Here is a 19,156-nt window from a genome sequence, read left to right as displayed (position 1 = left end):
CACGAAATAATAATAGAATAGTTAGAAAAAATGATATAAAGATTCATGAATCACAAAAAGTTTTTAGTAGATTAATGTTTCAAATTATCCGCTACAAAGTTATCCGCAAATTTACGCTTGGTCTATGACTATAATATAATTAATGATAATCGTAGTCAAAGTCCACAACCTTAATGCAGTAGGCGTCACAGTTTGAGTGTTGGCATCGGTCGCCCGTGTACCCGGCGGGGCAGCTACAAACGGCCGACCCTGTGGCATTTAGTGAACACGACCCCTGAAATGCAATAAATATTATACATGAGAAATTATTATTTCAGCCAGAGTTGATAACCCACTTCCACCTGCCATCGTTGCTCAAGAAATTACTATCATTAATCTAAGGTCATTGGGTAAAAACATAGTATGGCGAAACAACTTCAAAAAGAACTTATGTATCCGAACTAATTTTTCTGCAGAAAATATATAATAAGTGTTAACTATATTAACAATACTATACATATTTGGTCTCAATTCTCTGGTGCAACAGAATTATAGTGCATAGTGCATACATTTTCGTACCATGTATTTTAGGCATCAGTTAACATTACCAAACCAATATCATCTTCAAGCAAAATCACGTTTGTTCGGAGAATGACAATCATCAATAGCATGATAGAAAGATCTACTAGATATTTATAGAAACAATAATACAAATTATTTAGAAATGCATATTGAAGATGTTTGACGATTTACTTATTTATATATTGAAGGAAGAGCACGGTAGGGTTACGCTGCACATAGGATGCATTTACTATATACTTTATCAATTTAATATTCGCTTTAATCGCTGACATTATTTATTATTCCATCATCTCATTAGTAAATCCTACTTAAGATGTTCTCCAGAGCAAATAGCGGTATTATGGTATTATTCGTTTACCTTTAGACCACAAAAACTTTCGTTATTTGGGTAGCACGCGTCGTTCTCGCACGTGGAGCCAGAGAAGCCAGGCGGGCAGCGGCAGAATGCCTTGCCACTGCCAGATGCCAGCACACACCAGCCGTTATTGCGGCAGGCAGGCTTGCACTCATGATCAGATTTCCCTCCCGAAGTGCACTTCCCGCCTGCAAAGAAATAAAGAATATTATTCTCATAATAGCTATTTTTAGATCACCACGGATAGTAAGAGTGTTAAAAGTTTTTGGAAGAATCAATGGAAAAAAATGCTTTTACATGAACTTCATTTAAATAATATTTTTTGAGAAAAAGAGAATTAAAGCAAAGGTAGTAAAGGTGTCGATGCCACATTACCGAGAGTGGAAAGTGTCATAGTAACTGAGAATTTAATACAAACATGGAATATGAGAGCACAAATTCATTTAGCTTAGCAATACAGGATGTGATAGAAGTTCATCTCACCGATGCACATATCGACGTCACATCGAGGGCCGGTCCAGCCGCCGTCACACACGCAAGTCGCGTTGCTAGTGGCTGACTGGGTGCATACGCCCTGTGGCAACAAACTTATGTTAAATACTCGACGCAGCTTAGTGTACAAGATCAACCTAGCCTGTCGAAAGTTGGTTTGAAAGCAGGATCGATCGGTGGTGGAGCTCTGAGTAACAGAAATTGTTTACGATAGAATATTGAAATCATCAGGCAGAATATTGGATCAGGGGCTTCCCGTGATATTTGTAAGCGGTAACAATTTTTAGCGCATTTTCTCATTTATGGAAGAAAGGCGCTATTGTGCTCGTCATGTCCGTCCGTCCAACCGTGACTTCACGTTTTCGTCGACGAGAAAATGAGCTCTCTGTCACTCACTGCAGTGAGTACTGAGTTATATATTTTTTTATTTATACACCGGAATTGTACGTGCACAGCTCTTGTCAAGAAAGCCTCTTCAGTCACATAATCAGTAGTCAATACTCGACCATGAGCCGTAATCCAAATTCCTCCATAACGTCACAGATTTCTGAAATCGTTTCCACTGACTGCTCGCGACCGTTCTCTTAAATTTTTAATGCACCAAGATTTGTAAATTGATTCTAGTCTGACTTTTTAATTGCTTATCGTGGCAAGCAAAAAATCGTTTATATATTTTCAATATTGATTAAACTAACATGCAACAAGTGTATTTAAATATGCTAGTAGACGATAGTATATACCTACATAGCACAGCAACAACAAAAAACATTTTTATGAAATCTAACCAGGAGCATCGCACATCGCAAGAGTGGAAGACCAAGTTCGCGTTTCGCGTTGTTTACATTTCAATCATCTAGAATTTTTGATAATGGTTCGACGCAAAAATTTGAACGTCAATCAATTATCTTTTATTTGTTAGCCTTCCACTTTGAAGATAGTGGCAGGTCGAACGAACTAGAGCGCGTTAAAGAATGGCGGTGGGTGCATTTGATTTCAAGGAAGAAATATTCCACTATATCCACTTACAGAATATTTGAACAAAATATTTACTATAAAAATAACGGATGAGGAATTTGGGTCATTAACTTCCATTCAACGTCAACGCTCAAGGTAATTTATTAAACAATTCAATTACAAAATAATGCTGCGGCGAAAAATTGGAAAAAATAACGAATAAATTATTCTGGATACTTGAAAGATGTAAGAATCGATGGCAGGGAATGTCCCATTATTTGAACTGGATAGCAAATTTACAAGAGATACAAAGAAACGTCTTATAAATTATGAATAAACGTGAATATGACGCGTCATGCAAATCACTCAGCTCCTAATAAATGAACAAATTGACGCAGCTCGTTGACTCAAAGCGTGTTATAATTCACCTGTTGGCAGATATCGGAGCACTTGAATGATTGACAGAATTTCCCATAATATCCCGGCCAACACTGGCACGTGTGCACACCTCCGGACGACACGCACGTACCGTTGCCACATGGACCTCCACAAAGACCCTTCCCTCCACACTCGGTACCTGGCATGGCACATTATATTGATAACATAGTTTAAAGATAATAAAGCAAAGTAATTCATTCAACTTATTTACCATAGATGATAACTAATAATCGTCATAAAGCTGCGGTGTGCAGTGGTGACACACTTTCTTTTGAACCTGGATTCGAATCCCACTTAACGACAAGTTTTTTCGAGAAGCTGAGCTCATGGCCAACTGAGACATTCATCCATTTCTGGTTGTTAAAGGAGTATACCTGGATTGTGCAGGATGTTATTTGATGCAAAAAAATGGTTCTGGCGGGTCAGAGACCCAGTGATGTAGTGAAACTAAGTTAGAAAAATTGGGGCCAACAATCATCCACCATGATGGGCAAACCCAAACATACACACACTATCAGAAAATAAATAAAATGTTTCACTGAATTGGAATAGCAATAAGCTTGTCAATTACATAACAGACAATATTTTGAGTTTTAAGTGAAAATAACGAATTCGACATTTCGTCATTACGTTGCTACTAAGCAACGATCGAGTTTCTGATTCTTTACAAAATTGTAGTTTAATTCTTTGGTATCCGAATAAACGACCGAAAACAAAACAACGTTAAAAAAACATTGAAAATCACTTTTAATGAACGAGTTGGATAAAAATAATGCAAATAAAGTAACATGGAACTTACTGTTGGAGCGTCTTGGGCAGAGACAAGAATGCTGCCCAGGACCAGCCAGGAAACAAGCTTGGCCGACAGGACAAGGGTTGTAGGAGCACGGATTTGTGACTGACAAAAATGAAACGATAAAGAGTACAGAAATTGAATATGGTAATGTTATGGTTCATGGAAAGAAAACATCGAGATCAGGTGAACAATAAAGGAGATACAGCCTCCTTTTTCAGAAAATGCCTACCTAAAATTCGAATGAATAATATAGATTATTACAAATTTTTCCTAAATTAACAAATTAGAAACAGAATAATTGGCCAAGATGTCAGCTCGGGGATGGTGGGGAGCAACTTTGAGGGAAGATCGCTCGACTCACTGTTACGATTCTGCTTGTTCTCTTGCACGATTGTGATGTGCGTAACTTTGAGAGGATATTGCGCGAGCAGCGTTAGGTTGTGAGATCTTCCTCCGAACTTATGCACTCTATAGACGCGGTGACCGCGCGACATGCTCACGTAAACGAAGTCCTCAAACACCGATAGCTTGTTGGGGTGGTCGTAACCTGTGAATGTAAGAAAACTTAGAACATATTCACAAATAACGCAGAAAATGAAAATTAACTATCGTTTGATTTTGATACTTACTACACATGAAAGTTAATACTAATTGCTTGCATTTTTGATACTTTCATACATTCTATGTGTCTACGATTCAAGTATCCACGCAATTTTACCATCAACTGATTTTTGGTGAACGACATATGAAAGTTTTTTTAACCCTCACCAACAGCAAGTGTCTTCACTAGGTGCTTGTCAGAGCCGTCGAGCTTGGTGGTGAAAATTGCCCTTAATTTTAGATCTGTCCAGTAGAGACGTTTGGCGGGATAATCGATGGCCAGGCCAGTGGGCCAATGAGACTCTCGTGTGAGTAGCCAGTTCCGTTCGCGTCCGTCCATTAATGAAGTTTCGATGCCGGACGACCGACGACTGAACAGATTTGTCACCGACGTCCAATACATACGCCTGAGAAATTAAATAAAGTAATCAGTACCAGTGCAAATAACTTCGCAAACAAGATATTGAAGGGAAAACTTATTAACAAAGGATTTGAAAAGATGATAAGAAGATCGTTTGCAGAACAAATTTTGAAATAGATGATAAGAAGATTGTTTGCAGATCAACTTTCAGTCCGCAAAGAAGCTCACCCATGTAAAATCATTAAAATTTTTGGACATTGAAGAGGTCGAAAAAAAGACTGTTTGCAGATCAAGTTAACGAAAGTAAATTATTGATCGTTCAATCTCCTCTATTTATTGTTAAAAGGTTTAATTAATAGGTTCTAATAATAGAAGAACGATTAGTTATCGTGGTAATGAGACCGAATATCTCACCCGTAGCTGGGGTCCAGCACGAGGTCTTGAGGCTGCAAGTTCCTGGCTTTGAGGACTGTAACGACTGTGTTGCCGTCTGCGCTCACTGCCACGATGGAGTCTTTGCAGCCCACATACACCCACCCGCCCACCCAGTCTACTGCCACACCGCGTGGCTCGTTCAAATCTGGCACCTGGTTAATATTTATGAGTGATTTTTAGGAAGCTAAAACAAGTTCCTAAACTAAAAAAGCGAGAAATTCATGGCATCATTCTTTAACCTGGCCATGTGCCTCTTTTAACATTTATACTGGAATCTTAACGTTGTCATTAGTCGCTTCAAGTAATTTAGTGCTCATCGCCTATTTATATAATTCATCACACGATCAGGTGCAAGTTTTTTAGACTTGTAGGCTTACAAGTACGCCGGTGCTTTCTTCCAATGCGTCTCTATGGATCCTCTTTTTAGGCCAGTCAGCGCCGCCCGAAGGGGCGTTAGTGAAGGCATCGTTGGTGTTGTTGTCACTGACGTTTGTGCCAGGACGCTGGTCGACTCTGCTTGATGATGAGGCAAGTCGTATGAGTTTGCTGATGTGGGAGATGAACGAACTGAAATGTGCAATGGCATGCAGGAATGAGTGATTACATGATCGTGCACATAAGATAGCTTAGAGTACGCATTAGATTTGTTGGCTAGACATTTAATTGCTTGATAAACATATTAGATAGCTTGATTACTTACTTACTTTCCTGATATTAAAGTTACTTATTACCGATCAATTAATTTACTTAAATTTAAAATTGTAGAAATGGTTGGGAGATCTTGTGAATTTAACCTTTACAAATTTGGACATGTACTTGTAATTCATAAAAGATTTATGCAAGAAAAATACTAATTATTGTATTACTTTGAAACGATTTCGTAACATCTTTGTTTTGTCGAGGAAATTAATATCCGAACTCCTTGAAATATTTGATACAAATGGAAATATATTGTACCATCTAAGGGAAAAAGCTCCTTTGACGCTATGATAGTTCCGACGAAATAGTTGCATTTAACCACGTAACCGGTCACAAGCATTCCAAAAAACGAATTATTGTCATTTACATTCACCATCAAGTGATGCAAAATAAACATCATATCCCTCTAATTCACCTCTGCCTCTCAGTGGTGGCAGAAGGAGAGTCCTTCTGTCTCTCTGCTGGAGGTGCAGCAGTGGCATCAGACTCTGGCATGATGGTGTAGTGGAGGCTGTTTGTCGTCAGGCTGGACCAGTACGCTACAGGATGTTGTGAAACAGACGAGTGGTAGAACACGTCCACACTTTCTACACGCCCGCGCGGGGAATCTTCACCGTGAGAGAACTGTAAAATTTGCAAGTTGAAATTTCACAGACATTGAACTGTTAAAACTTGTTAGTATTTGAGTTATTACAATAGATCTAATAGTTGAAAACATAAAACTTCATCATATTGACACTGCAAAAGAAAAATATTCAACTATACAACTCCGTGTAATTGATTGGGGTACGATGTAATGTTTGAATATTGGCCTAAAAGCACAACATTTATCCATTAATTAAACTAAGCAAACGCATAAGAAGACACTCTAGTTAGTCCGGTGCTCTGGATAAAATTTATTACAAACTACCGTTTGTCAAGAGAGTTGAGAACATCTAATAAAATAGCAACTATGGGATTGAAAAATTAATGATCGTGCACTCATAGGAGCGCTTGGGAGCGGACCGCGCCAAAGGCACCTCGTGCGAGTCCTGCGATCCGACGGAGTTGGGCTGTTGGTAGATGCCCAGTCTTAGCAGCCTCGAGTCCTCGGCCACGAGTAAGAACGGCAATCCACCTTTTGCCACGCAAGACTGACGCTTCTTGTCAGACGTGAAGAGCTGATAATTGCTGTCGCAGTAACAGGTTGCGTTCGACTTCTTCTTCGGGATGCAAATTTGAGAGCACGTTCCGAAACTGCCACAAAAACACAAGTTACATCATACATTTGTTCACATGCGTCATCAATTCCAGTGTTTTACCGTTTTCTAATAAGACTCCCAATAAATTTCCACAATAAGAAAGAACTGAATTTTACGTCTACTAATCGTAAAATTAGCGGTAAATCAACAGTTTCGGTGTCACAAGCTTACCTGCATGCACTTGTGTCACAGTCTTGCTCGTCTGAGTTATCGAAGCAGTCGTTGAAGGAGTCGCAGACGAGGTTGTGGCTGATGCAGTGGCTGTTGCTGCAACGGAACTTGCCGTCGCCACACCAGGCGTGGTTGTCGTGTATGCCGGCGCAGAGGGCAGGATCTTCGTCTGAACCATCGCTGCAGTGTGGCTCGCCATCGCACTTCTTGAAGTCTTGAATGCATATAGAGTTGTTGCACCTGAGAACGAGGCGCAACGCAATAAAGTTTTTATCCTGGAACTTTTGTGATCATTGAAAATCACATTGAACACTGAGATGAAAATCGATTTATTTTGTTTTTGGCTCTTAAAGGACGTAAATAAAAAATCTAATAATTTAAAATTAGTATAGAAATTTCTCTTAAATTTCAACAAATCAAGTAATATCAAAATAATGTCTTAATTAAGCGTAAGGACACATTAAATTTAAACTGAGCGAAATGGAAGAGACTAAGACTATTCCTGGATCTTACGTAGAAAAAAAACAACACTTTAACCTGACACCCACCGAATTACAGTTTATTGTACGACATCACATGACACCCACAACGGAACACCGGGTACAGTCTTCATGTAGGGTGATTAATGAATGGAAGTTACTCAGTAAGTGTGCCAATTTCTCAGTAGAACCTTAGGCGACCTAACTAGCTTCCAATTCCTGATTAATGATCATATCGTACAAGTATTTCACGAACCAATGAGATATTAAAATAAATGAAGAACAGACGATGTGGGAGAAGTCTCGCGATAAGGTCAGGCTAGATATTCTAGTTTAAGAGCAAAACTAGCCACAACAGAATTACAGAGACTACGGCTTATATAGGAAGGTCGGCTAATAATGTCGCTAAGCCCAACATATTCTATTCTGATACATAACTTTGTTGTGGGAAGCCCATTTCAGTGATACTGCAAGGAAGTAGAATTTCCCTACTAGGGGTCCTGCACACCCCCCTCTCCTGAGATGCAATGTAATGTGAAATTAAAGTACGAAATTAAAGCAAAAGTATGTATCAATTTCAGTGTTGACATAATAGTAGAGTGCTCACTATTTGCTATGCATCATCAACTTAATCAGGTTAAAGTTAATGTAAAGGATATTTTTATGGATTTAGTGCACTCCTTAGGTTTATCATGTTAATCTGTTTTTTGTTTTTCAGACTGGGTAAAGCAGGCAAACTTGAAAATACCATTATACAAGGTTATAGACCCCCGTGCCTCGGTTTTGCGCTTATTCTTTTTCTTCTCTGATCACTGTATATACTTAGTTCTTTTGTTGTATTGTTCAATAAATTGTTGAATAAACACAAGGAAAAGTCTAATAAAAAGGTGGTTTGGGATGGTTGTAGGGGAGGTGGAGACCATCACCAATTCCTTGTTTTCTTGACACCCTTGCAGCAAACACCCTCAGGCCCAAAATGTGGCTGGTAGCACAATAAATTTAGTTCTACAACAACTTTGAAGGAAATATGCAAGTAATATCCAACAATGGAAGCTTGCATTCATAAATAGATTATCAAAACAATTTACATGGCCCAAAAAGCGTAAAATACGGTTATATAGCAGCTAATTTGGAAAAAAATTAAAAGAAATGTTTGGTTAAGAGACTCTAAACAAGGCGACAGCGACTAACGAAAACGTTATTTACGTGCGCAACACAAAGGAAAATGTTACTAGAATGAAACTGTTTTAATGAATAGTAAGCATCATGATACCAGAAGAAATTTTTCGACTGAGTATTCAAAGTTGGAAAACTTAAGTGAAAGAGTTTCTTGCCAAACACACGACTTGGAATACGATTATCTTCAAAAGATTATAACATAATCACCATCTGAAATTGCATAAATGATTAAAAAAACAATAACAACGGGGCAAGTACTGCAGTAGTGATAACAAAAACAATAATATAAAAACAATAACAGCGAGAGAATTAGTGCAGTAGGCTCACCGGAATCGTGACTCGGGACACTCCCTCTTGGCACAGAAGACAGGGTCCTCGTCAGTGCCATTGCTGCAGTCCTTCTCTCCGTCACAGAACCACGAGGCGGGCAGACACACGCTGTCCCCGCAGCGCTCCAGGCTGCCTTGACAGCTGCAGTTCTGCTCGTCGCTGCCGTCCGGACAGTCCACGTCGCGGTCGCACAGCCACTCGCTACCGTACAAAGATTATATTATTCACGTGAAAAAACGTTTTTCACTTGAAAAAACGTTTTTCACTCGAAAAAAACGTTTTTCACTCGAAAAAAACGTTTTTCACTTGAAAAAACGTTTTTCACTTGAAAAAACGTTATTCGTAGAATATATAGTAAAAAATATAACTCAGTACTCACTGCAGTGAGTGACAGAGAACGCATTTTCTCGTCGACGAAAACGTGAAGTCACGGATGGACAGACAGACGGACGAACATGACGAGCACAATAGCTCCATTTTTTTCATAAACGAGAAAATGCGCTAAAAAGATAATGGTTCTCACCGCAAGAACTTGGTAATTTAAATGAATATCAAATCAATGCAGGTGATGGTTAGGAAACACACCTCATTGATTAATAAAACATATTTATAAATCGAGAGATACACGGTGATGAATTAATTTGGAGATAAAAGTTCTTATCAAATTAATAACAGGAGCTAGGTAACTTGATAATTGCGTTCAAAATAATATATTCCAATCAAATAAACAGGGACAAAATATAAAAAAATAGCATAAACTTGGCACAATAAATATTATGCAAATATTTCAAATAAACATTTTAGAAAAAATAAGAGTTATAAATATAATGCCAATATTTCAAATAAACATTTTAGAAAAAATAAGAGTTATAAATATTATGCCAATATTTCAAATAAACATTTTAGAAAAAACAACAGTTAAGAATATCACTGGAAACCTGAGAATGCAGTCGCCCGTTGCGTTGCATCGCACGTAGTCGCTCTTGCACGCCACGTGGTCGTGACAAAGCTGCTCGTCGCTGCCGTCAGTGCAATCGTTGACACCGTTGCACACCAAGTCTTGCGCCACGCATCTTGTAATTTATTTCAATAATTACATAGATACATCATGGCTAACTTCAACAGAAACATCTGGTACTGTTATTTATTTATTTAAATTCGAAATAATTCACCATAAAAAACTATCAACTGCATAAGTTGTATTTTTTTGGAATTAGTTGCCAACTTGAAACTTATTCATTTGAATAATTACATAGATACATCATAGCTAACTTCAACAGAAACATTTGCTACTGTTCTTCATTCATCAAAATACAAAATAATTCACCATAAAAAACTATCAACTGCATAAGTTGTATTGTTTTTTGGAATTAGTTGCCAACTTGAAACCTACTGGTCCTGAGAAGCACAGGAAAACTCCTCGAGATCGCACTGCTTAGAAGATGATCGACACATCGCATTCTCGTCGGAGCCATCCGTGCAGTCGTCCACTCCATCGCAGCGGAAATCAGCAGGAATGCATCTGATCCGTGGCATCAAAAACATTTCTCTTTAAAACCCAATTGAAAGGTCATCACTGAATATTTTGGGATATTATTGAGAAGATCTATGATAATTTTAGTAGGTAGTTGTTAAATCTTCACGGCATATCCGCATAATTTGCACCTCAATACACAGAATAACAGCGTTGGTTATGGTTGGAAGGCACAACGGGAAGAAAGCACCTAGAAAGATCACAAAGAACTGCTACTCACACATTGTTGGCACATCTGAACTCATTAGGGCCACATGGCAGACTAAGATGGCAGTCTTGTTGCTCGTCTTCCTTGTCTTTACAGTCATCTTCACCGTCGCACACCCAACGCTTTGGGAGACATTGCCCGCTGCTGTTGCACCTGCACGGATGACCACGCACTCAAGTATTATATCACCTCTTGTATAAACTGCAGTAGGAATAAATACTCAGGTATTATCTAATATCTAATCTAATACTCTAATCTAATATCTAATCTAATCTCTAAGAGGTGATCTAATACTCAGGTATTAGATCACCTGCACCGGAATCGCGACTCGGCAAGTAGATAATCAAGTGGATACATCTCACTTGCATATCTACTTGTCAATGTTAGATCGATGCTTAAAACGAAATTCTCATATATATACTTCAATTCCTGAGTTAATTTTAGATATTCGTTACATAGAGTGATTTCAAGAAGAACTTTAGTTATTTATATTCAATCATTGTGCCAGTTAGCTTTGAATTTCTGGTCTTTTCATCGACAATTATTGTGATGAAAGGAAGATACTTAGTTGAGTATTGTACACTTAGTATTGTACACTTATTGTACACTATATACACTTAGTATTGTGATGTGATGATACTTAGTTGAGGCGATAGAGACACACTGCTTCAGTGACAGGAGAAGGATATCGAGCATAGCTGGATATTTTAGGAGGAACTTCATTTAACAATTTATACGACAACGTATTTTTTTAGCATATTTATTCAGTCAATACCGAGGCGTTTCCATATTTTGCCATTGACAGCGTTTTATGCTCCAACTCAAAAGTCTGACATTGAAGACTCCTGATTCAGATAATGAAGCTATATATAAACGGCAGCAATATGAAAAAAATTATTAATCAGAATAAATCGCAAATAGGAATAGTAGTTAAAACAATTCCTCGAAATAATAGAATGACGGTGAACTTTTGCATCAAGGCAAACAAGAAGAATAACTACGACAAAAATTACGAGATTATTGATTGGTAATTCCTTATCAATAAACGAATTAATATTGCTCAATAAATCAGTTACGCAATGTGCATAATAAGCTAAAAAAATAACAGAAGAGTTCTGTACTCCCAGACTGAAGTCCTAAAAAATTCAATCAGTATTGTACTCACTGCAGTGAGTGACAAAGAGCGCATTTTCTCGTCCGTCCGTCCGTCCGTAAAGTCACGGACGGACATGACGAACACAATAGCGCTTTTTTCCATAAATGAGAAAATGCGCTAAAGAAGGACGAAGTTCTTACTTGAATAGATCTTGAGAGCACAATAGCGCCTTTTCCCATAAATGAGAAAATGCGCTAAAGAAGGACGAAGTTCTTACTTGAAGAGATCTTGAGGACAGGTTCTGTTGAAGCAATCCAGGGGCTCGTCGGAACCATCGGCGCAATCTTTCTGGCCGTCGCACATCCACACCGTCGGGATGCACCTTCACAACGAGAGCATTAAACTACAGTCACGTGCAACAAATATTATGTTACACGCAGGCAAAAATTTTGCAGGGAAAAAGGATTGTGTCACAGATCATTTTTGAAAATTGCAATTAAAAACAGACCAATTTTATACTAAATAAATATGGGAAAAGGCCATAGGAATAGGTCAAATTAGCCATATTCAAGGACATTAGGACAATTTTGTTCAATTTATTGGTGGCTTCTGCCAATTTCGAGTGGCTTCTCTCCAATTGCCAGTATAGTTACACGTATCCAGCATCCTATTCGAAACCTGCTCGCGGCAAAATACGTCGCGAATTTTACCGATTGGCTCACAATATTTTTGAATAGACGGAGGTTGATTGAAAAAATGAATAAATAATTAATATATTGGCACTATCATTTAGATAATTATCTATTTAGCCTTTTGCCGAGGATACGATTGAAAAAAAAGTAGAATCATTTAATTTTGCCAGACTACTGCCAGCCTTCTTCGATAAATGCAGGGAGTTTCACTGAAAATTTCACGCACTGAATTTTTCACGGAGTTTTCTCGCTGAATATTCTATGGAAGCAATGAAGATATCGTACGAAACAATCTCTATTGCAATTAGTCTAGAATTGCTGCAAGAGATGAACCCACACCACACTAATATCTGCCAAACTTGAGCTAAACACCAGAAACTATGCTGTTGTCTTTCCCAGGCATTTCTTATAGTTTCTCCAATTCCTGTATAATACATAAAGTTTTTAAAATTTCGCATTTTTGGTTCAAATCGATAGCACCCACTGATTAAGTAACAAATTTCGACCCAAACTTAGTTAACGTTGAAAACCACACCAATTTTTTGAAAGGGCATTCCTATGTTTTTAAATATTTGAATTTGAATCTAAATCATCTACTAGCGAAATATCCAAAGACTAAGAAAACTGTTTTTCAACCTTAAGGGCGAAAACATAAAACTGGCAGCGCTGATCAATTGTATCCCATTAATACTCTACCGCAGAAATAAATAGACTGTGAAGAATATCACTGCGCACACAGTAAAAATACTGCGTGCAAAAATACTATGGGAGTTTAAAATCCTAAAAAAATACATAAATCACTCAGTTTATGAACCTAAAAAATGCATTAACTCACAAGGCATTGTTGACGCAAGCAAACTTATCATCAGGGCAAGGCTTAGGATGACAATCACTCTCGTCTTCACCGCCTGGGCAGTCAGAGCGGCCGTCGCAGAGTTTGCTCTTCTCGATGCATAAGCCTTTACTGATGGCGCTGGCCGGACACTTGAACTGGTTCGACAAGCACATGTACTGCAAAGGACAAGCACATGTACTGCAAAAGACAAGCACATGTACTGCAAAGGACAAGCACATGTACTGCAAAAGACAAGCAAATGGACTGCGAAGGACAAGCACATGTACTGCAAAGGACAAGCACATGTACTGCAAAAGACAAGCAAATGGACTGCGAAGGACAAGCACATGTATTGCAATGGAAAAGCACATATACTGAAAAGGACTACCTTCACAACCTTCAATTCGTGCAAACTTGTACCGAGATATAAATCATGAAATATTCCCAACAAGATTTTAGATCGCAAGGGAATTAGGACGCAGGCATTGATAATTATTGTCAATACATGAAAATTCGAGCTTTAATAAGAAACAGTTGGATTCAATAAAGACATCTTCTGGAAATTTAACTTACGATCAACGAAACTTTATCGTACTACGCGACGCGACTATGTGATGCACTCACCACATCGCAGTCACGTTCATCGGAGCCGTCCTCACACTGCTGACTGCCGTCGCAGATCTGGGCAGGGTGCAGACACGTGTTGTTGCCGCTGCTGTTCTTGCTGCCACTGCTGCTGTTCTTGCTGCTGTTGCTGCTGTTCTTACTAATACTGTTGCTACTGTTGCCGCCACCGCACTGCAGTTGTCCCAACTCGCAGCGGAAGGCAGGGCAATCGTCAGGCTCGTCGCTGCCGTCGCCGCAGTCGTCCTGAAAATAATAACAGGAGATCCGCGACTCAAGTTCAGAATTGCATTACAAATGAGTTTCAATGATACGACTGTACTGAAATTATGGGCTTTCGTCCCATTATTAAATGACATATATTAGGGGAATTATGGATTTAGGTGACCAGCGTCCAAATTCCTCAAAAAATATACCTCAGGACTCACTGCAGTGAGTGACAGAGCGTGCATTTTCTCGTCGACGAAAACATGAAGTCACGGACGGACAGACAGACGGACAAACAGACAGACAGACGGACAAACAGACAGACAGACGGACATGGCGAGCACAATAGTGCATTTTTTCCATAAATGAAAAAATCGCTAAAAAGAAGAGCATCGATACGCTTGAAGACAAGGGGGAAGTTACCTGCGTGTCGCACTTCCACCAAAAGGGGATGCAGCGATAGGATTTCTCGCAGACGAAGTGAGCAGGACAGTCAGACTCGCAGGATTTGTTGTCGGCTGCTAATTTGAAGTTCGTGGGACATTCACACACGGCCTTCCCCCCGGGGGCGAGGAGACACAGAGTGCTGCAGCCTCCGTTGTTGGCACAGGGGTTGGGGCCCGGCACTGCAACGTCAGCAAATGTTCTCCGTTGTCATGAGAATGGACAATTTAACATGAAGCAGTGAATCGTTTTTATTTGGCAACGGACATTCGGATCGAAATATCGCCAAAAAGGCTTAACGGTAGAAAAGCGAGCAAGAATTTACAAGAAACTTAACGATAAAAAGCACAGGAAATTGTTTTTATTTCGGAGATTTAGGATTAAAAACAGTAATGCTGGATATAGTGGCTCACGTGGCATCTGCCGCAAAGGATGGAACACGTGGATATCCATTGGTCTGTTGATGGCTCTGTAGACTTTCGTGATGTTGGCGCCTGTGAACTTGTGAGCTTTTAGGACACTTTTTTCTTTCCAGTCCGTCCAATAAATCCAGTCTTCGAATACCGTAAGGGCGAAAACGTGCTGGATGAATGCTTGGGTGCTTCCTGAGCAAAACGAATAATACAAAATTAAAAAAAGTAGGTTTATGCTACAAGTGGGATTACAGTATGTTATTTAATGTGTATTAGCATCAAAATCAAATTAATCCCGCTGACTTAAAGCCACGAGTGACCTTGGCAATGTAGTTCATATGTTTTTTTTTCTGTGATACTATCTTCGTTAAGAGCAGAAATATATTTTAATCCTTTTATCAATCAGCCTCCATTTACCGATTTAGGGTGCATTTTTATTCTTAATTGCATAGAAGTGTGATTATAGCACATGTTAAAGACAGCCGTCTAAGTTTATACAGTAACCGAAGAACCTTGCGGGTATACGGCCGAGTTGGGTGGCTAGAGGTCATCAGTCTTGACGCGAGGTATTTGGCTGAGCTCGTCCGAGGTTAATCACATCTTGATTAACGGGTCTCACGTGATTGCCCCCTCCCAAATGTTTCTTTAGAATGAGTCTGTATTCTATAAATCAGTTTATTTCTATTGACGCTATTGCATGTGAATTTTTAGCGCATTTTCTCATTTGTGAAAAAAGACGTTATTGTGCTCGTCATGTCCGTCCGTGAGTCGCTCGTCATGTCCGTCCGTGACTCGCTCGTCGTGTCCGACCGTGACTCGCTCGTCATGTCCGTCCGTCACTTGTCTGTCCGTGACTTCACGTTTTCGTCGACGAGAAAATGTGCTCTCTGTCACTCACTGCAGTGAGTACTGATTTATATTTTTTTTTCAAACATTCACCTTTTGAGAAATTTTTCCCGGTAAAAATACTACTCTAATATTTTAATAAAATCTTCAAACTTTTCAAATGTCACTATGAACAGACAGTGTTTCTTGGTTTGTTCCATTATTAGTACCGTCAGTCGTTAGCATAAAGAATTAGGACATGACAAAAAAATGAATTTAATGCGAACGCTAGGAGGAAAAATTTGCAATGAGTCGCTGAAATCGACACTAAAAAGATTAAAAAAAATGAAGAAAGCACTCACGTTTGCTGAGAATGTACTTGAAGTTTGTGGCATCTAGATCGGCCATGGCAATATAATCCTTGTTAGCGTCTGCCCAGAAGAGCGTATGGGAAGGATAGTCGATGGTGAGGGCGTTAGGCCAGCCTAATGTGCCGTTAAAAAGAACGCGAGGGTTTGAGCCGTCCATGCCGGCCTTGCCGATGTGTGGCTTCTCACCCCAGTCACTCCAATACAGATTCCTGATAGGGAAAAATGAGGGGTAACTGCAGTAGATCAATTTAAATGAACGAATTTTAGCACGAATTTGATATGAGAAATTGTTTCGATACAGAGAAGAATGGCTCATCCTTTACATCAACGAAAAATATCTGCAAAATTGCAACAATGGACGTTACTGAAATGCGCTGAATACTTCTAAGTACGAATCCAACGTTTTGAAGAAATATATATTTTCTTTGATAAGTATTCTTTCTTCCTTTTCTAACTTTCATCTAAGCAATGTTACATGAACGCTACAATAATTGTGTAATAAATGAGCCAAAATCGCGATTGGTATGGTTTTGGTATTGGGTGCGTGCTGACCTCCGGTCACTACCTTTAAATCCATGCCGACTGACAGTTTTAATGGAAGAGCTAAATTAAGTTTCAATTGAGTAAAATTTTAAATTTAAGTGCTAAATTTGAACTTACCCTCGATAAGGGTCGAGTACGATGGCTCGAGGTTCACTGAGGCCCTTGGAAATGAGGACTTTCCTGAAGCTGCCGTTAAGTTTGGAGACTTCTATTGTGTCCTGGCCCTTGTCGCACCAGTACAGGTTGCGGGCCACCCAGTCCAGCGCGATGCCATCAGGGGACTGCACTGAAGACTGGATCACCTGCAGCACAGATTTTTGCGTGAATTGACTCAAAATACGGCGAGACTAAAAAACGAGAGACTCAAAATACGGCGAAAAAAGCATGAGGCACAATGAACATACCCAACGAACACTTAGAATCAGTTTATACCGACCAGCTTCATTAGCACGATTCAGAAGAATGTCACCAATGATTGGCGCAGAGATGTTACGTTAAAGAAGTTTCGTTTGGTAAACATCAGATTTGCTTACTAAATTCAAGGCACGCGTATCCAAAATTTTTCGCTCAGAGCGATCGTAATTTCAGAGAACGAAATCGCTGAGGCACCAACAGAAACAATGTTTTCATTTGTCGATGGCACAAATTTTCATGAATTCTACACGAAACAAACCTCGGTTTCGGCTTGCCCGCACTTGCGTCGTATAGACGACGACAGGTTAGCCACATCAGACCAGTAAATGCAGTTCTCAGCCCAGTCGAAGTCCAGACCGACAGCGTTTGTCAGGTTAGACACGACGATCCTATCGTAGTGTCCATGGATGTCGACCTCCCGAATGTGGTAGCGGTTTGACAGCAATAAGTGCGCTTGAACAGCTGGAAATATTGATCGTGAACATAAGACTATGATAAAATTTCAGGAGATTGGTAAACTTAACTGCTAGAAAAATTAATATCAACCATGTGAAAATAGATAGCATGACTTTCATAAAACCCAAATTAATGAAAAGTTCTAAATTATGTTTGTCACCCCTGAATTCTACTAGTATTCCAATATTAAGTGTTACAGAAGAATCAACTGGACTAAAGAACCAAAATGGAAGACTTCATTTGCGAAAAAATATTGCTAACAACTGTCCCGCTTTTAATGAATGGAGATATTAAATTGGAATCGAAAAGCACCTATGTAACTCAACAATGGTGTACAGTGCCCATAAAAAATGCCGAGAGAATAACTTTTCTGTTTGCGCGACCGGCGTAATTCAGCGAGAAAGTTCTCAGCTCACGTACAGGGCCTATACTTTCAAAAAATTTAAGAGCTCGTAAGTTCATCAGCCAATCATTGACGGCCTTTCAAGCAAAATCCACAAATCATAGACAAGAAAATTGAGCGTAAGTACATACGTTCACTTAGCGAATTTTGAAAGTATGGCCCAGGAATGTCACGAGCATACGACACTTACAAGAGTTGGCGCGGCACACGTGGCCATCCTGCTCAGCGATGTAGCCCGCTGCGCAGCTACAGGTGTATGAGCCGAGCTGGTTACGACACAACTGAGGGCACGGGTGCGTTTCTTCACACTCGTCGATGTCTACACAAAGTCGAGGATCTGTTGGGTTTTGTCGGTAGCCTGGATAGCAGAGGCACTGATAGCCGACCTTCAGGTCCCGACATATCTGAGCGCAGGGACTCGGGTCTGTTGCTAAACATTCGTTGATGCCTGTTGGTACAATGCAATAACAAAATAATAGTGACAACTTGATAAACCGGGCTGCCAATTTTATTATTATTCGTGATTTGCAAGGAATTTTGAATTTTAGCCTAAAGCAAAGGTGCCTTAACCGCCGGCGTTTAAATTATGTAACGATCAACTGAGGGAAAACTGAAACAATATTTCAAGGAGGTATGTTCACCAACGTTCCAACGCTACTTTAAAGTTCTTCATCAGAAATGGAAACATATGCTCATATTACTTCGACAATAAAACGGCAATGTAGATTCTTAATGGGATTAAATTCTCAATCAGGTATTTGAAACTTGAGTGAATTTTTTACATCGAGAAATTGTCGAATCTCTGTCGAAGAAGCTGATGGCTCGGATGGCAATGTGAGCTTTGGTCGAATTTTAATGTCACATTTTCAAAAATATTATTGGCCAATGGTTTCATACTTATTCGTTTATTGAACCTCATCTCATTAGATTTCGAACACACACATTTAAACACATACATACACACCATCATTTTCACCATAAGATAAACTCTCCGCAACAC

General features: G+C 39.4%; 1 protein-coding gene across 1 annotated transcript in view; it reads right to left on the bottom strand.

The window, feature by feature from the left end:
- LOC108675032 (low-density lipoprotein receptor-related protein 1) overlaps positions 1-19,156 on the bottom strand; it is an 83,631-nt gene that overhangs the window by 6,399 nt on the left and 58,076 nt on the right. Inside the window, exons 56-80 of the mRNA XM_047883378.1 lie at positions 18,347-18,604; positions 17,557-17,759; positions 17,001-17,185; positions 16,332-16,549; positions 15,145-15,336; positions 14,711-14,913; positions 14,081-14,326; positions 13,457-13,632; positions 12,207-12,311; positions 10,846-10,986; positions 10,485-10,613; positions 10,030-10,164; positions 9,089-9,292; positions 7,104-7,343; positions 6,711-6,927; positions 6,107-6,315; positions 5,370-5,559; positions 4,972-5,144; positions 4,365-4,603; positions 3,958-4,143; positions 3,600-3,698; positions 2,791-2,939; positions 1,400-1,490; positions 920-1,104; positions 170-274 (exon numbers count right to left, since the gene is read on the bottom strand). Of these exons, the coding sequence (XP_047739334.1) occupies positions 170-274; positions 920-1,104; positions 1,400-1,490; positions 2,791-2,939; positions 3,600-3,698; positions 3,958-4,143; positions 4,365-4,603; positions 4,972-5,144; positions 5,370-5,559; positions 6,107-6,315; positions 6,711-6,927; positions 7,104-7,343; positions 9,089-9,292; positions 10,030-10,164; positions 10,485-10,613; positions 10,846-10,986; positions 12,207-12,311; positions 13,457-13,632; positions 14,081-14,326; positions 14,711-14,913; positions 15,145-15,336; positions 16,332-16,549; positions 17,001-17,185; positions 17,557-17,759; positions 18,347-18,604 (4,478 nt within the window). The remainder of the gene's footprint in view (positions 1-169; positions 275-919; positions 1,105-1,399; positions 1,491-2,790; positions 2,940-3,599; positions 3,699-3,957; positions 4,144-4,364; positions 4,604-4,971; positions 5,145-5,369; positions 5,560-6,106; positions 6,316-6,710; positions 6,928-7,103; positions 7,344-9,088; positions 9,293-10,029; positions 10,165-10,484; positions 10,614-10,845; positions 10,987-12,206; positions 12,312-13,456; positions 13,633-14,080; positions 14,327-14,710; positions 14,914-15,144; positions 15,337-16,331; positions 16,550-17,000; positions 17,186-17,556; positions 17,760-18,346; positions 18,605-19,156) is intronic.

This window comes from Hyalella azteca, unplaced genomic scaffold, assembly GCF_000764305.2.
Source record: "Hyalella azteca isolate HAZT.00-mixed unplaced genomic scaffold, Hazt_2.0.2 contig12774, whole genome shotgun sequence".
NCBI classification, from domain to species: Eukaryota; Metazoa; Arthropoda; class Malacostraca; order Amphipoda; family Hyalellidae; genus Hyalella; species Hyalella azteca.
Note: the sequence above shows the minus strand (reverse complement) of the source record. Positions and strands in the feature narration are given on the sequence as shown.